At 40.1% G+C, this 18,082-nt stretch overlaps 1 protein-coding gene across 4 annotated transcripts in view; it reads right to left on the bottom strand.

Annotated features, from left to right (window-relative positions):
- Positions 1-398: 398 nt before the first annotated feature.
- Positions 399-18,082, bottom strand: part of akap13a (A-kinase anchoring protein 13a) — a 93,392-nt gene continuing 75,708 nt past the window's right edge. For all 4 annotated transcript variants that reach the window (XM_086071385.1, XM_086071388.1, XM_086071386.1 and 1 more), the window contains 15 exons: positions 16,952-17,077; positions 16,648-16,765; positions 15,328-15,576; positions 15,181-15,257; positions 13,692-13,873; positions 12,269-12,351; positions 11,997-12,185; positions 9,498-9,656; positions 8,687-8,760; positions 8,282-8,326; positions 8,013-8,063; positions 6,781-7,047; positions 5,671-5,850; positions 3,824-4,127; positions 399-2,798 (listed from right to left, as the gene is read on the bottom strand). In XM_086071385.1, the coding sequence (XP_085927511.1) occupies positions 2,746-2,798; positions 3,824-4,127; positions 5,671-5,850; positions 6,781-7,047; positions 8,013-8,063; positions 8,282-8,326; positions 8,687-8,760; positions 9,498-9,656; positions 11,997-12,185; positions 12,269-12,351; positions 13,692-13,873; positions 15,181-15,257; positions 15,328-15,576; positions 16,648-16,765; positions 16,952-17,077 (2,157 nt within the window). In that variant the 3' untranslated portion in view covers positions 399-2,745. The remainder of the gene's footprint in view (positions 2,799-3,823; positions 4,128-5,670; positions 5,851-6,780; positions 7,048-8,012; positions 8,064-8,281; positions 8,327-8,686; positions 8,761-9,497; positions 9,657-11,996; positions 12,186-12,268; positions 12,352-13,691; positions 13,874-15,180; positions 15,258-15,327; positions 15,577-16,647; positions 16,766-16,951; positions 17,078-18,082) is intronic.

The following is an 18,082-nucleotide window of genomic DNA, read 5'->3' on the forward strand; positions in this document are numbered from 1 at the left end:
TTCATTGATCTCCCCGGAGCTGATTGGAAGGCGTCCGTCACAGGCACAGCAGAGAGTCCATCTGTTCTGTACTTATCACAGCGTCACCAAACACTTACCATCCACGTCAGCAGAGCACGCAGCAGCTAATCACAGATAAATACAAACACTTGCCACATTGTCGCGCGCTTTTATCGGTAACGTGTGACGATAGATCAGGTAGACGCACAGGAAGGAACGCGCGTCTGTCCTCAGTGCCCGGTACAACATGGCATAACTAATATCCATCAAATAGTCCGTTTTTTTTGGTCACATAATTAATAATTACATGAAAATAACATGCAGCACTGTATGTGGTTTTGAAAATGTTGCGTTCAAGAAAACTGGAAAAACTGAGATTTCAATCAAACAATCAAAAACATCTTGTATATTTTTTTTATTAGGTGAGAGGCATCACCAAAAGGGGGAGCATATAACATAAATAAAACATCCTTAGAAAATATTGTAATAAATCACAAAAGCAACTTTTTTTTTTTACATTCGATTTGTTTTATACATAAATTGTATTTACATTTGTATTCTTTTTTTGTTTTTTTTACTTCACAAAGACTGAAACAAGCAAGCTCTTCTATCTTTTAGTGCATTTCGCCGCTAGCTCGTGAAAAACCAACAAAAAAGGCTCGGCGGCGTCTTGATCGACTTGATTGTCCTTGACAGGAAGTAGAAGAGCTCGTTGTCCTTTCACAATAAAGCGACGGCCAACCCGCTCATTGTGACTTGCGTGTCAAGGTGGAATCATTTGGTTACAAGTAATAACAAATGTCATAACCCACAGTGCCCCTTGGTGGTTCCGGAGCCTTCCATTAATGTCATTAATGTACTCAAACTTCCTGTCTGCTTTTACCTGTCCTGCAGGTAGCCAATAAATCAACTCTAATAAAATTGAAATCTGGTTAGTGGTATTGTCCGATGTATCACCAAATGCTGAAGTATTTTTATTTATTTTTTAGGTCTATTTGTATTAACAATCGATAAATGTGGCAGACAGCAAAAGTAGGCTTCTGTGGTCCCAATTGTGGATTTTTATTCTTTGAAAAAGCAAAAAAATAAAAGAAAAGAAAAAGTCTTTTTTCTCTCATTTAGAAAAAGATAGGATTCAAATCATACGAGGGTTTAATGGAGCAGTCTGATGATAAAGCTACAATGAATTTTGTGATTTATTTATTTTTAAATCATAAATGTCTTTTCGTTTATACAAAAACACTTCATTTGACAGTATGTGCTTTTTGGCGGAGAACGACATTCGATGCAAACGAAACGAGCATTAAATTAAAGGCGGGTTAAGCATTGCTATCCAATGTATCACTGAAAGTTGTGTTTTTTATCATTTTTTTCAAAAGACACACTCCCAAAAAATTGTACAAAAAAGTCACTAAATTTGTGCAAATAAAACCGATTTCAGCTCAAAAGCGAGTTAGCGAGGCGCTTTTCAGCGCCAAACAGATCAGGCTTAAAATAAAATAAAACAGATATTTAGTGATTGACGGACTTCAGTGAAACAAAGATTAAATTTTTTTTGTATAAGCAGAAATCACAAAATTTGGCAGTCGGTGCTTGCTTTTTGTCTGTCAATGACATTCAAAGCAAAAACAAAAACGTGTACCTCCGAATTTTGTGATTTTCAAAAAGTTCTTCGTACGGACGACGACGTTCGATGTGAATGAAATAGTTCTCTGCGATTTTGAGATTTTGATCAGAAGAACAAATGTCCCCAAATTTGGATATGTACATCTCGCTGGACAACATTCAACATGAATAAAACAAGTAACTCTGAATTTCGTGATTCAGAAAAACAAGGAATGCTTTTTGAATTTAACAAAAATAAAATGAATCACAAGATTTGGCTGAACAGATTTTTGTGTCGGACATCAAAATGTGTCTCAGAATTTGATACATTTGACATTGTACATACATGACACTTTACAGAAAATTTTGCAGTACTGTAGAGGTTTTTTGTCGGACAATGACGTTCATTGTGAATAAAACAAGGTACAGTATCGCAGAATTAAGTGAGTGAAGCGGAAAAAGGTCGCTTTTGTTTTGTTTTTAACTGAGATTTTTTCTGTATGTGCTTGTCGTGTTTTTTTTCTTCCTCCAATCAGTTGTCACTTGAAAAACAACCGAGATGGTCTTGGTCTGACAGCCAAAACAAAAAACAAAAAAACTAAATGGTGAGCAAAGTGCTTGAAAATGGATCCGGTTACTTTTGAAAAATCCAACGGGTGTGATCAACACAAACTTTAGTGACAACGGACTGCCGGTAAGGCGCGATTGTTTCATCAAAGTAAAGCAACATGCAAGTTGTTTGGAGTCTAACACAGTATGTTGTATTTTATTTTGACATTTTTCCCTATGCACTTCCTGTCGCGGTTTTAAAGTTGAAATTGCTTTCTGTTTTCGGGCTGCGGCGCCATATGGAGCTTGTTGACATTCCTGTCTGTTTGCCGAGCGCCATGTGGACACACCTCCGCGACTGCGCGTGTATGTGTACTAGCCAAAAAGTGTGTTTATGCGATAGCAGGGGGGGGGAACACAAAGGAAAAGCCTGCGTCAAAATCATTGGTGGCCATTTTGTGGTCGTTTGCTTACGGGGGGCCGCTCGCACGCCACAACGACAGGGAAGACACTTCCTGTGTCGCGACAGAGCGGAAGGCGAGCTCGAAAGTCTTGTCGCTGAGCGAGGATGAGGAACGAGGATGAGGAGAGTCAGCAGAAGAAGATCTCTCCATCCAGAGGAGCCTCAGAGAGGTGCTGGGACTCTGGAATGGACAATGTTCAAATGGGATTTGTGAATAGAGAACTATTTACATAAGTGCGTTTACTAGACTTTGGAGTTAATTTGAGCATTTTTTTAAATAATTGGGAAATACCTAAAAAAAAATTATATATATATATATATATATATATATATATTTCAAAATTAGTCACTAATTTTGAGTTAATTAAATTAAATTAATTTAAAGGCACGATTAATGACTACCCTTTACTTGAAAAGCCTGCATTGGGGGTATTCCAGTCGCCACACAACAGACACATCCACATCAAAATTTTGCAGTAATAAATGTAATAATAATGCATATATTTGTGAAGACTGGGGTCAAGTTGTATTTTATCATTTTAAAAATGTGCAGAATTTCACAAGTTACTACATGGTTAAAGATTAGATAGCTCTTAATATGACACAAAAAATGTACTGAGCATTCACTGTCTAAAAAAATGCAATTATGCCATCTAGTGGCAGAAAATGACCTAAACACAAATCAATATCATTCCCATTTTTTACAGTACATCTTTTTAATTTTAATTAAATTTTATGAATTATGATGAAATTACTGTATCAATGAATGAAATATGCAGCAAATATTAGTTTAAATTTGTTTCCACTTTTACGTCTACAAGAGTAGCAAAAAATATTTTATTGTAAATTTAGAACTGATATAAAATTTGTGATTAATTGTGAGTTAACTATTGAAGTCATGCGACTAATTACGATTACAGATTGTATTCACCTGACAGCCCTTATATAAATTAATTTAACATAAAATATTTTCTGTATCTTATGATTGGCTGGCAATCCCAGGTTGTACCCCACCTGTCGCCCAGAGCCACCTCTTTGAGTTGAAGCGAGCGATATAGAACATGGATGGATGGCTGTATTATTATTTATATATTTTTGTTGTAAACATATGACTATTTTTGAAAACTATTTCTTCTTCTTATTATCACAACATCCCAATATGCCTAACCATGTGATTGATTGGATTATCATAAAGTAGATGCGTACCTGCGGCCTGACCTTTCACCTTCTTCTTGCGCTTGTCTTTGCCTTCCTTGCCCCGACGCTTGGCCAGCTGCAGCAGGCTTTTGGACAGCTGCGTGTGGGCCTCGCCGGCCTTCAGGACGGCCGCGGACGATGACGACGAAGAGGACGAGGACGTGAACGGGTTGAGGCCGCGCGTCTTGGCCTTGCAGCGCTGCGACGAGGAAGACGAGGAGGAAGACGAGGACACGTCCACGGGGTCCATGAGGTCCAGAGATTGGCAGCTGCCCGCCAACTGGGAATCTTCCGAGGCGGTGGAAGGAGTCCTCTGCAGGTCAAGAGGGGAATATTTTCAAATGTCTTTTTTTAAATACCTGACTTTGTTCTTTTGACTATTTCTACCCGTTTACGTTGATTTCTTCTGTGCAAAAAACTGCCAAAAGGTGCAGTCACATTCATTGAGCGTTACATTGGGCGCCTTTGACTTTTCCTTAACTCTATGGATTTCTACTGTGTGTATTATTGGCAGTAAGAGGCGCAACATGTTCCTGCGCTTTTTGGCTCCGTTTTATTTCGAGCAGTTATGTTCATTTCTATTAGGGCTGAATGATTTTTCCTCAATATTGCCATATTATGCATAATACTGTAAATCCGTAATGAATTATATAAACTAAAGTGCAGAGCCCAACTTTTCATGTTTAATGTCTATTCAATAATATTTAAACATGTGGACTGCACTACTTAAAGAGTGAACTTATTAACTCCATCTATAAATAAATACGATATTTGCTCAACTCATTTGCTCCCAAAAACGTATAAATATATTCTATTTTAAATATTACCATGCTCCCAAAGACGTATTTATATGTTTATTTTTATGCTAGCGCATACAGAAGGCTTTGATGTAGCCTCTGAACTGAAAAGAATGGTTGAAGCAAAAACGGCCAGCAGGTGGCAGCAGAGTAGTAAGAGATCAACCAGGGCCATGTTGCAAAAAGCTCTTTTCCCCACTGTTTTAAACAGATTTGTTAATAATGATAAAACTTAGTTATATTCTAATGCAAATTTCTGTAAAACAGAAACAGATAGAAATATACTTTTTCCCAGCTGAAAGAATAGACTCTAATCTTTCTTTTGGTAGGTTCCATGTTTTTATAGCAATAGAACACAAGTTGGGTGTGACAATCAGTGGTACTTTAACTTAATTTAACTTTATTCTGTGGGCCTTGCAAAATTAGTCCAACAAAAATCCAGTCAAAACAACCGGGAGCGAAGGGGGTTGCTTCAGTGAAAATGACTGCGAGTGAATGAGTTAAGTGTGGGGAAAAGTTCAGATTATACCGACTCATATGACGCAACATCTTGCGATTTCGAAAACAGACAAGCGGAGACGACGGCGGCGACACCTCATCAATTAAATGAGGAGCAACTGTCTTCAGTTTCTTTCATGAAATGGATGACGCAACATCTGGCCACATACAGAGATGAATTTATCCGACGTATGATGCTGACGACTTTGCCGGTGGCTTCCATTTTCACATCATTTGACCCGAGGATGCGTTTTATTGCTCACCACTCGAGAAGCGCACACGTCAAGTATTTTTTTTTTTTAATGAGGCAAAAATTAACGTTACGATATATTGACCGCAAGGTCTTGCGAGACCAAAAAAAAATTCGAAAAAATTACACGCACCCAGCATGGCAGGCTTTCAGTAATAAATGAAATGCTCCCAACGACCATTAGCAAATCCTGTTTGACCATAGCACACATAATTAAATGCAATTAATCGTTAGCATAAATAACCGGCACGTTTAACACGCGTCAGAGGTCAACTTTCTCCTGTTCAAAGTGACTTTGTGTTGCTGCTCACCTCAGCGCGTCGCAGCTCGTCCATCTTGTCGAGCTGCCTCTGCAGGGCCTCCCTGTCCTTGTCCAGCTTCCTCTGGGCGTCCCGCAGCCTCTCCAGGTCCCTCTGGTAGTCTTCCTTACGACTCGCCAGCTCCCGCCTCTCGTCCTCCAGCGCTCGCTGCTGCTTGGACAGTTCTTCCTGCTGCAGTGACAAATGCGTTTTACAATGTTCAAAAATGATGAACTGTATCGCTGGGTTGATAAAAATGTGATTTTGTAGTCAAGTCAACCTTCAACATTTCTTGACAGTAATATGTGATATGTGACCTCACTTGTCAAAACATGATATCATGATTAATATTACATTTGTGGAATGTGAGTTATGAAGCAAAATCCAGCTATTTTTGTCCATCTCGGGGGGCGGCCATTTTGCCACTTGCTGTCGACTGAAGATGACATCACAGTTACTCAGGCAACAACCAATCACAGCTCAGCTTCAGAAAACAGGTGAGCTGCAATTGGCCATTGCCCGAGCCCTGAGCAACTGGGATGTTATCGTCAGTCGACAGCAAGTGGCAAAATGGCCGCCCCCTGTGATGGACAAAAACAGCTGGATTTTGCTTCATAACTCAAATACGTATAAATAGGTTCTATTTTAAAAGTTTTAAGTGTCCCTAGAGCATACAGAAGGCTTTGATGCAGCCTCTGAACTGAAGCGAATGCTTGAAGCAATGATAGTTATTACCAAAATGGCCAGCAGGTGACAGCAGAGTACAAGAGCTAAACCAGGGCCATGTTGTAAAAAGCTCTTTCCCCCACTGTTTTAAACAGATTTGTGAATAAGGATGAAAATTCTAATGCTAATTGCTTCAAAACGGAAACAGATACAAATATACTTTTTTTCCCAATGAAAGAACAGACTCTAATCTTTCTTTTGGTAGGTTCCATGTTTTTTATAGCAATAGAACACAATATTCTGTGGGCCTTTCAAATCCAGAGCTGGGCGCGAAGGGAATTGCTTCAGTGAAAATGGCTGCAAGTGAATGAGTTAAAATGACGATTAATGGAATTAATTCCGTGTATTGCCCAGCCCTAAATGAAGTTATACATTCGTCATGTCATTGCTTTGCACCTGCACGTTGAGCAGCGACTCCTTGTCGCCGAGAAGACGCTCCCTGAGCTCCCACTCCTTCTCGCGCCGGCGCCGCTCCTCGGCGTGCGCCGCCTGCTGCCTCTGCAGTGACGCCAACTCCTGCCGCTGCTTTTCCAGGCTCCGCTGCTTCTCCTGCTCGATCAGCGAGCTGGGCCGGGAGGACGTCCGTGACGACGAGGACGGCGATCGCTCGCTAAGGGCCTGACGTTGGTCCTCGATGAAGCTGTCCTGCTGCACCACCACTGCCTGAACAAAAAAGAAGAAGAAAATACACGGAAGCCAAAGGCGTTATTTGTTGTCATCTAATGCGAACATGCATTAGTAAGATCACTGTCAAAAAGGCGTATCCGTAAAAAACAAAAAACAAAGGCATAGCCGTGATAAATGTTTCGTATCCATGATAAACGATTCGTATCCGTGATAGTAATGTTTCGTGATTTTGCGTGTCAAAAATGTGTGTGTATGATTTCTTTTTCTTGCGACTACGAATCAAAATTGTGCGTGTGTGAATTTTTTTCTTGCGGATACGACTCATCGGTTGTAAATACGCCCCCACTGCTGTGGATACGAATCCAGAACATTGAAATTACGATGATGTCACAGGCAGGTCACAGGGGAAACTAGTTGAGCCGCGATTCCTCCACCAAGAAGATTTTTGTGTTTTGCATGCGCTAAGAAGATAAAAGACACTTTGGACGGGGCTTTTCACAGTTCAGTATCCAATTTTATTTTAATTATTTATTTTTTAAATACGCATTTTACGCTATCTCCTTGCCGCATGCAAAAAATAAATATTTTGCCGCATGCGCAAGTGGAGGAATTGCGGCTCGACTAGTTTCCCCTTTGACCTGCCTGTGACGTCATCGTAATTTGCATGTTCTGGATTCGTATCCACAGCAGTGGAGGCATATTCACAACCGAGGAGTCGTATCCGCAAAAAAAAAAAAAAAATCCATACGCATAATTTTGATTCGTACTCACAAGAAAAAAATATCACACACACATTACTATTACGGATAAGAATCGTTTTTTACAGATACGCCTTTTTGACAGTGATCTTACTCCATAGTCAGACTCATGCGATAGCGACAGGTGGCGCTATAGCCTGGAACGCTTAAGTCATTTCAGCAAAAAAAATTCTGAGAAAAATCAACGCAACTTAATTCCAAATCAAGTTGGTAAGGACATGAATTGCGTCGAGGTTTTCGTACCTGCAGCGTGCTGAGCAGGAAGTGCAGATTGGAGACGCTGTGGAGCACCTGCTGTTGGTAAACACAATGCAATAAGCACCTCTGAGAAATATTTACATGATCAATACATATTGATTTATGGATGATGACGCAATTTATAAAACAGACAGTAAATGACGAGTGGCCGTGCGAGAACCAGCTCCACAGCGGCCGAAAAGACCAACTGGGCTGGTTTCCATGTCAACAGTGGCCTCGCTAATCAGGTTAGCCACGGGAAGTGGCATCTTTACCTCGCTGTTCCTCTTGAGCAGCTGCAGCAGGTTGGCGTTTCCTCCCTGCCGACACACAAACACACAAACAAAAATCAGTGTCAGTGTGCGTGCACGTGAGTGTGTGTGGCCGTGCGGTTGTCAAACGCAGACGATTACGTAACACTTACGCAACAAGGGGACCAAAAAGAGTCAACTTTACAAGAAAACCAAGTTATGTGATATTAATATTATGTAACGTTTGACCGTTCATTGCCAATTATTCATGACAACCGTCACCGTGCACAGAAATAAGCAAAACACAGAGAAATAATCCACAGTTGATACTTGCACAAGATAATTTTTTTTTAGAGAGTTAAAAATAAAAAATTAATCTGCAATGCCAGAAATAAACATCAATGTGGATCTGTGGTGATGTTATCGTACCTTCTTTAGGACACTGTCGGACTCAGTCCTCCGCAGATCTCTGGTGGAATCCTCACTCTCGTCTTTGTCTCCGTCTACAGGACACGAGACAGACATATCAATCAATCAATATATCTTTATTTTTATAGCACTTTTCATACAAAAAAATGCAACTCAAAGTACTTTAAAAAAAAAAGTACATTTAAAAACAAATCCCCAGCGCAGCGCCCACCACAATACCGCCCCACAAAAAAATTACAAAAATAAAATAAAAGACATAGACCAGCCAGCATCCGTCTCACTAAGCTAGCTAGCTACATGACTAACAGCTTTATTTAACCAAACACGGTGGCAATAAAATGCTTTTAAAAAATGAAAACTAACTAAAAACTACATTTTATGTTTACAAAACGAACAATAATTATAACTAAAATGTCCTTCGTTTAAGTCTTCGGTAATTAATTTCATGCATGAGCCTATGGAGATGATTTTAAATGTGATTTTAAGTATATTTATTTCAATATTAACCGGAATAAAGACGTTTGAAAGTGTGTCGCACAGAAGTGATGTCATCTAGCAGCAGCCAATAGAAAAGCACCTTCAGACAACAACAAAAAAAAAGAAAGTATTTTCATTTTTTCATTTTGCCATCGTGTTCATTAAATATTGCGAACAAGTGATACACATAAAAAAAAATCGAACTAAAACAGATTTTTTTTTAAATAACTAAAACTAATAATTCAAAACTCAAAACGAAATGAAAACTAACTAAAATGAAAATTCCAAAGCTAAATCAACCCTGGGCTGTACCTAATAAAGCGTCCACACTTACTCTTACTGAGGTGCATCTGGTGACTGTCAAAGCCGCCGAAGGTCTCGGCCCGTCGGGGCAGGCACCCCGAGCCGGGCGCTCCCCCTCCGCTTACGCCATCTTGGACGCCGGCCATGGCCCCGCCCAGGCTGCTGTTCACGAGGCTCTGCAGCGTCTCCACTGTGTCACACACACGTACGTACGCACGCACGCAACACACACAAACGCAGACAAAATCGATGCGCGGTCAGTAAGTGAATCATCCGGCTAACCGAGTTACATTAGCGGTTGCCAAGCAACAACCTGTTCCACGTACTTCGCATTCAAATATGTTGACGATACTTCACTTGTGTGTGTGTGTGTGTGTGTGTGTGTGTGTGTGTGTGCGTCAGCACAAGTAATCACATTACCGCTGCTGCCATGTTCGCCATGGGGCGTACAAGTGGAAAGATGAAGTCTATACTGACGGTTTTAAAAGAAGAAGAAAAAAAATTCCCTTGTATTTTGAACATAAATATAAATAAAGGCACAGTGCATCCACGATGTATTCCGGGCACCTCAGTTATTCCAAATGGAATTAAATTCATTTGGTTTCTCTAAACACACCATAATGACACTGCGATTTTTCTTTTTTACAAAAAATTTTTGAACAACGATAAACCCCCCCCCCCCCCCCCCTCCAAGAAATGACACAAGTATTAAAGATAAACGGACCGGGTTCCCTCAGAAATGTTCACACCTTTGGCATCATTTTCAACCTGCCGGCTTTTTGAATAGGATGCCACCAGCTTGGCACACCTACAGTATCTTTGGGCAGTTTTGCCCGTTCCTCTTTGCAGCACCTCTCAAGCACCATTGGGTTTGATGGGGACCGTCGGTGCACAGTCATTTTCAGATCCCTCCAGAGATTCAAATTAAAGTCTGGCTGGGACACAAAAGGCCATTCAGGACACATTCACATACTGAAGCGACTCCTTTGGTGACTTGGCGGTATTCTTGGAGCCTCCCCCCTTTGTCCTTATGTGGTGTCATGTGTAGAAATTTTGAACGTACCCAATTCTGTTTCGAGGCTGTAACGAAACCTGGAAAGAGTGAAGCGCCAATGTCCATGAATGATTTCAGGATGCTCCATATGTAAATGTATATGTATGCCTAAATGGATGTTTAGCAGAGCGGGGGAGGATGCAAATGCGTATTTTATCAAATCGAGTGAAAATAACAGTTAGCGTGCTTGGGTGAAATGAGGCGGAACGTGTGCAAAAAGAAAAGCACGCCAGTACAAAACGAGACATCTTCAACAGGCCTTAAATTGATGGTTTTCTAAGTCGACTAGCAATGTTCATTACCGCTAATTGCTACGGCTACATGCTAACAAACAAAGACAAGCATGGAGGAGGACAAACCTCTCCCGCATTTAGTTCTCAGCCACGTTAAGGGAACACATTTTTAAAAGACAGAAAGGGGGGGAAACAAACTGGTATAATGCTGACTGCGTGTAATGAGTTTTTGGGGGTTTTCTAGTCATTTAGGTTGCATCTATTGCGCAAGGTGCTGCTTGTCATAAAAAGCAAGAAGAGCCATCATATCGCGTCATTGCATTGTTTTGAGATATTTTATATATTTCTGTTTTTTATTTTTACTATGGATGATTTCTCGTTGTGTTTTTTTGTAATGCGCAAAATGGCAGTCATCAAGAATAAATGGCAAATAAATATAATTACTACACTTCTAGTGCATGCACAAAAGAAGGAGTGCATGACCAATCGCACTTCAGAATAATAATAAAATGTTTAAAAAAATCTTCATCGTGAATGTACCTTTGACAAACAATGGCAATAAAATTAATTTTGATTCTGTGATTTTGGGCTCTGCGGGTGATTCCTAGTGGAGATTTGAATTCCGATTGTGAAAGGTGGTGGCTGTCATGAAAGACGAGCAGGACGTGTCATCATATCAATCCTATGACGCGCATATTGTGTGACCGAGCGTGCCATGCATCTTTCTGTCTCAAGATAGATTATTTCTAGTCGCTCCATTTATTTCCACGAAGAAGAAAATGTACAGAACCCATGACAGCAAACAGACACTGGAGCAGCGGGTTGCTTAAGCGCCCGGGGAGCAGTTTGGGGTATCTGTGTCTTGCTCAAGGACACCACAACGGTGACAGGTGACAATCTTAACCGCTTGGCCATGGCTGCCCCGAAGGTGCAAAGTGATGAGTCTGCTAAAAATTGTGGAGAGTGAATCCTTATCACCGCGTTCTCCGTTTGCTCGCGTGGCTTGCAGGAAGTTGCGAAGTGTAAAAGACATTAAAAGTCACTTTAGTGCCGAAGTTGGCGAATTGCGTTGTCAGAAAAACAAAAGCAGTCGACACTGCAGCTGTGTCCTTAAGGACAATGGAGTGTGAGAACAATTTGCATTTAGAAGAGAAGCAGCAGGGCCCGGAAGCAATAACAAACATCTCGAGCATCCTCACCAAGCACAAGACTCATTGACGGCATTTAAGCCTCCTCCGCTTACCTTCCTGCAAGGCGTCCTTCATGATGCACGCCCCCCTGGGGGGCTCCGGCCCGCCAGGTGACCTGAAGAAGGGTTCGCTCCGTCGGCAGGCCTGCTCGACCGGGCTGGAGCCCTCGCACAAGCCCCGGAAGAGCCGCACCTTCTCCTCCAGCAGGGACATGATCTCACTATCCTTCTGCTTCAGCAGGTCTAAAGGAACGAGAGGGGGGACAGTTTCACGCTTGACGATACTGAATCAGCGTCTGGAAGACATTTCGGAGTCATTTGCTCACCTCTCATTTCTTTGGCTTTGATCTCCAGTTGCCGTTTGTCGTCTTCCGTCTCGCTGGGAATGCCCTCGTCCTCGTCCCTGTCCCTGCGCCGCAAAACCGCAACACGTTTACGTACAAGGAACTGACATTTTTATCGCAAGTTTTACCATTATTATTACTATTTACTCTTGATCATTTTTATCAGTACAATGCCGCAACTGCCTCCTACTTTTGAAATAGGTAAGTTTTTTTCTTTTCTTTTTTTAACACTTAGCTAGAAAGATTCCAGATCAAACACATAAATAGGCAAATTTGTTAATGAACTCATTTGCTCCCAAAAATGTATAAATACATTCTATTTGAATTATCAGTGTCCCAAAAATGTATTTATACGTTTTTTATTTTTTTTATGCTAGAGCATACAGAAGGCTTTGATGCAGCCTCTGAACTAAAGAGAATGGTTGAAGCAATTGTAGTTATTACAAAAACTGCCAGAAGGTGGCAGCAGAGTATAAGAGATCAACCAGGACCGTGTTGCAAACAAGCTCATTTACCCACAGTTCTAAACGGATTTGTGAATAATGACGAAACTTAGCTATATTCTAATGCTAATTGCTGCAAAACGGAAACAGATAGAAATATACTTTTTTCCTGATAAAAGAAGAGACTCTAATCTTTCTTTTGGTAGGTTCCATGTTTTTAGCAATAAAACACAATAGTGGGCTTTGCAAAATCAGTCAAAATCCAGTAAAACAGCCGGGAATGAAGGGGGTTGCTTCAGTGAAAATGAGTGAATGAGTTAATAGTGACCTGTGAATATTCAGGGCATTACTGTACATTGTTTGTCGAAAAGAAAAATAAATAATTTTCCTACAGCATAACTGATGATCTCCTTTAGTGCCTGTCCTAGGACTCAGGCAACTCCTGAGATGATTCACAGGCCTATACAGTAAATTCTGTCGAGTAAATTTTACTCTAAACTGAGTTTATTTGGTCCCACTCTAAATAGAGCCAAATTTAGACTTGGAAGAGAGTAAAATAAAAAAAACTTCAACAACAAAAAAAGACACTCAAGGGTTGAGGAACAAACCCACGACTTCATGTTGGGAAGACAGCCAATCTACTCCTGATCCACGCAGCTCCTGCTGTGTGTGAGTATATCGCTCGTGTCAGCTGGAATCTTCCTAACTCCAACAGACCAAAAACAATGTGTTTGGTTTCCTCTTGGATATAAGCAAACACTAGGAGTGGCATAGCTCAGGTGGTAGTGTGGTCGTCTCCCAAGCTGAAGGGCGTGAGTTTGTTCCTCAACCCTTGAGTGATATTCTAAAACTGAGTCTATTTGCTCCCACTCTAAATAGAGTCAAATTTACTCTATAGAATCGACTGTGTAACTCAAAGCAAAGGGACGCCCATCAATATTGGGCTACAATTGTGTACTCACATGGACAGCATGGCGTCCTGTATTAGCTGCATCCAGGCGTTGCGCTCCTCCTTGGAACTGGCCAGCACCTCCATCATCTCCGGCTTCTCGATACCTGCCGTGATGAGGAAAAGGCCGCGCTCCTCGTTGGCCACCTCGCGCACAATCAGCTTCTGCAGTGAGATGACAGTAGAGCGCTGGTCCTAAAGGGGGAGGTTTAGTTTAGACAGTGGGTGGGAGGGCCGAGGAGAAGGAGGAGGAAGACAGATGACAGGAGAAAAGGATGGTGGTGATGATGATGATGATGATGATGATGATGAGGCAGTGGGCAGGAAATGGGTTGGTGAAGCGGCGAGCAGGGAAAGGAAAAATGACAGGAAGCATCAAATGTGAGCAGGGGAATACAAGCGCAAGATTAGAGTAGCATTGAGTGGAATGAGGGGATAAAAAAAGGATGGAGAACAATAGGAAATAGTTAATGTCGTCATCCACAGTGGAAGGGAAAGCTCAAATATCATAACCAACAACATACATTTAAAGGGGTAAAAAGACAGTCAAATTAGTCAAATAGAGGTTGAATTAGATGTAATGTAAGGGGCTTCTTAGATTCTATGAAAAATACAAAACTGCGTAGCGTGTAATTAAGTACAAATCGAAGCGTTTCACTTTTTTAGGTTACAGTCTGCTTGGATTGGGGGCCTAGTGGTCAGTTCCACCAGTTCCATCAGATGGCGCTGCAGTGGTAAAAATAGAAAAAAAATGTAAAATTCACTTAAAGTTCCTTACTGCCACCTACAGGACACGAGTGGAAATAATCACCCAGGATGTCATGATTTGGGGATGCTTTGGGCTTGGCGGAGGTCTGTGCTCCACTACTCGAGTATTTTTGCCCAAGGCTGCCCTCCAATCCACAAACATGTTATTTGTCTTTTTAAAGGCCTCCGCTCTGAAATGGCTGGGCAATTTCGCCATGATGAGTGTGGTTTCTTTGCCGCAGGCAAATATCCCCACCCACCCCTCCGCACCCCTCTACTCTCGCTTACTCAGTTTGTGTTGTGTGCTAAGCTGGAAAAAGAAGCTCATAGCTATGATATACAGAGAATACCACTGTTTTTGTAATTATCTTTAGAAATATATTTTAAAAAAAAATACATAGACATTGATATACAGTATAATGTTTTTACAATATTTTTAATATGCAGACATTTTTGGGTCTTTAAGTCGGCCTATTTGTGGAGTTTTATGTTTAATTCAAGGATACTTATTTTTATTTCATTCCCCCCCACACGTTCTAGTGTATTTTTGTCTGTGATACTTGGCAAATGGCTACGACTTTCTTTTTGTCCACAATTAAAATTGTAAAAAAAAAAAGAAAAAAATATACTATATAAAAAATGTATATATATATATATATAATATAATATCATTAAAAATTACTATTACTTACCAAAAAATTAAAAATTTTGACATATACAGTATTTGGGTGTGCTTTTCCGGCGAGAATGCCTACCAGCATGGCGAAGACATATTTCTGATCCTTCTCCTGTAGGAATACCAAGACGTCCGACAAGAGCAGCGCATGGACGTCTGAGAAGACGGAGAATTCGTTGTTAGGCATTTTCTGTATATTCGTTTGTGTTTAAATGAATGTCGGCACCTTTGAGGCGTCCCTGGCTGCTCTTGAGCTGCAGCGCGCCGTCGTGGACCAGGCGTCGCCGCAGCAGGTCCTCGCGGGCAAAGATTTGGCCACTTTTCATCATCATGATGGACTTGCTGTCAGTGCGGCTGTGAAAGTCCTTGAGGCGCCGCCGCTTGTCGTGCTCGTTCACGCGGCCATCCACGCCGGAGATCGCTTCCTTTATGAGGCGCAGCGCCTTGGACAGCTCGTCGTAGTCGCTGTCGCCCTCTGCGCCCGGTAGAAAGCAGTTGAGTCGGTGAGCGTCCAAGTAGCGTATTTTTTGTGCTCATTATACTGTAGTTGACACCACCACACCACACCACTGTAGCAGTAGTTCAGGATATTGGTACAGTGCATCTAGAAAAGCATTTACTTATTCTGACTGTAATGAAATGTCACTGGCATAGAAATATGAATAAAGATATATTATTTGTATAATTTTCAACTCAACCAAGGGAAATTGTTAAATTTCCTGCTGCACACCTATATGGAGAACCAAAACTGCCAAAATTAAAAATAAATAAATGACAAAATAAATAAATAAATGACTAAAAGTAAAAATAAAAACTGATAAAATAAAAATATAGCTCAAAAATTAAATACAGTCCCAAAAAATAAATACAAATGTAAATAAAAGAACAATAATATATATATATATAAATATCCCTAAATAAATAAATTTAAGTAAAAAAATAAATAAATAAATAAACACGATTATTATTTTTTGATAAATATAAGAATAAATGTCAAAATAAATACAAAAATAAATATATAAATATAATTAAATATCAATCAACACATAAAAATGCTCTGCCCTCACATTTATTTATTTCATGTTGCAGATACTCAGTCAGATGGAAATGTTATTCAAATAAGGGGGCGGTCTTGGGTTGGGCTCCACAGTGAGAGCAGAGCATTTTTATTTATTGATTGATATTTAATTATATTTATATATTTATTGTTGTATTTATTTCAACATTTATTTTTATTTTTATTTTTTGAATTTCGTTAATTTTATTTTTTTTTACTTTAATTTATTTGTTTAGGGATATCGATTTTTGTTGTTTTTCTTTCCATTTATATTTTTTATTTGCATTTAATTTTGAAATCAATTTTTTTATATTCGTTTCTATTTTCACTTTTAGTTATTTATTCATTTATTTATTTTTAAGTTTTGGTCCTCCAAATACCTGATGATCTTCCACAGCACACTAATGTGCCATTGCACAGTGGGTGGTAACCACTGCCTCAGGTACTCAATGAGCTCAAGCGTTGCGCCAGTCACAGCAATTGTCTGACCTTTGGTGTGCTGCAGAATCCTCTGAATCAGCACAGGGTACTTGGTTATCCTCTGGGTCACCAGCAAGATGCATTCCGGGATGCCCAGACGCCGAACAATGCTGCTGCTCATCTTTTTCTGATGGAAGAAAAAAAAAATCTTCAACTAAATTGCTAAAATTCACTCGGTTACATCCCTTGGAAAGAAAAAATATATAGTCTCAAAAAGATATGCCAGAAATTCAACAGCAAATTCAACAGAATTCCATTGCTCGTATACTTTGGAAAACTCCTACAAAGGAAAAGAAGAGTAAGATAGACATACTTTGATGAAGGCCTTGAAGCGTTTGTCTTTGGTCAGAAGGTCCTTGTACAGGTTAACGGCCTCATTGTGGCGGCTGCAGAATCTCCCGTAGATCCTCTTCATGCTGTCGCTGTTGCATCCCGAGAACTTAAAGAATGGGTTAGAACTTATTTTAAAAAAAAACGTTGCAGAGACACGGACAACAAAGTATATAGAGTGTGCGCAAAATAACAGAAGGCAATACACAGTATATATATATATATATATTTTTTTTTTCAAACTACAATATAATACAAAAGTATTCTCTGTACTCCCTATCATATATTTTTAAATGCTTTTCTTGCAACTTCAAAACCATTTTGTCGGAACGTTAGGACTTGCATTCCCTTATAACATCTGGTAATGTTACTTGACTTCCGGGTTTCACACATCAGCGTCGTTTCCGGCCACCGATCGCTGAAATACAGCGTTTTGCTGGATGCAGTGATCCGCGCAGTGATACGAACAGAAAAACAGTGCCCGGCGGTAATGAAGTCGGACTTTTTTCTAATGTGCTTTGTGTTTTGTGATGCAAATGTATCACTCTTTTGAACACAAATTGTTTTTAGAAGAAAAACGCTGCATTTCAGTGACCCCAGCCAACTACCTTCGTCTCGACCAAAACCGGACCGGGTCTCGGGTCACAGGACGCTGTCAGCGGTAAGTCAGTGCTGATTGCACACAACTTTAGGTGAGGATGCCATACGAGATTCATATCCAGAAAACCTGAACTATCCTTTTAATATTGCCACTTTTCTACTGAATCTTTTTTACTTATTAGTGGTAGCGTAACTTTTTTTTTGTAACATTAACACTTTTCATGTAACATTACAACGTGGCAATATTTGATTCAGTCAGCATAACTCACAAATCAGCAGTCCTTCCCTGTTACATTGCAAAACTTTCTACTGACTTAATATTGTACACATTTTCACTTAACATTATACATTATTCATTTAACATTGCACACTCGTAATTTTGTGACTTTTTCCTCATTACATTAGCAAACCCGATTAGTTACTATTTTCTTTTTAACTTTCACTTGTTTCTTATTAACTTTTAATTGAATCTTTTAAGCTTTTACTTGTCGCTTTACAAAACCTTTTCTTTAAT

The sequence above is a fragment of the Leptonotus elevatus genome, chromosome 3 (genome assembly GCF_054856555.1).
Source record: "Leptonotus elevatus isolate MCC_2025b chromosome 3, RoL_Lele_1.0, whole genome shotgun sequence".
NCBI lineage: Eukaryota > Metazoa > Chordata > Actinopteri > Syngnathiformes > Syngnathidae > Leptonotus > Leptonotus elevatus.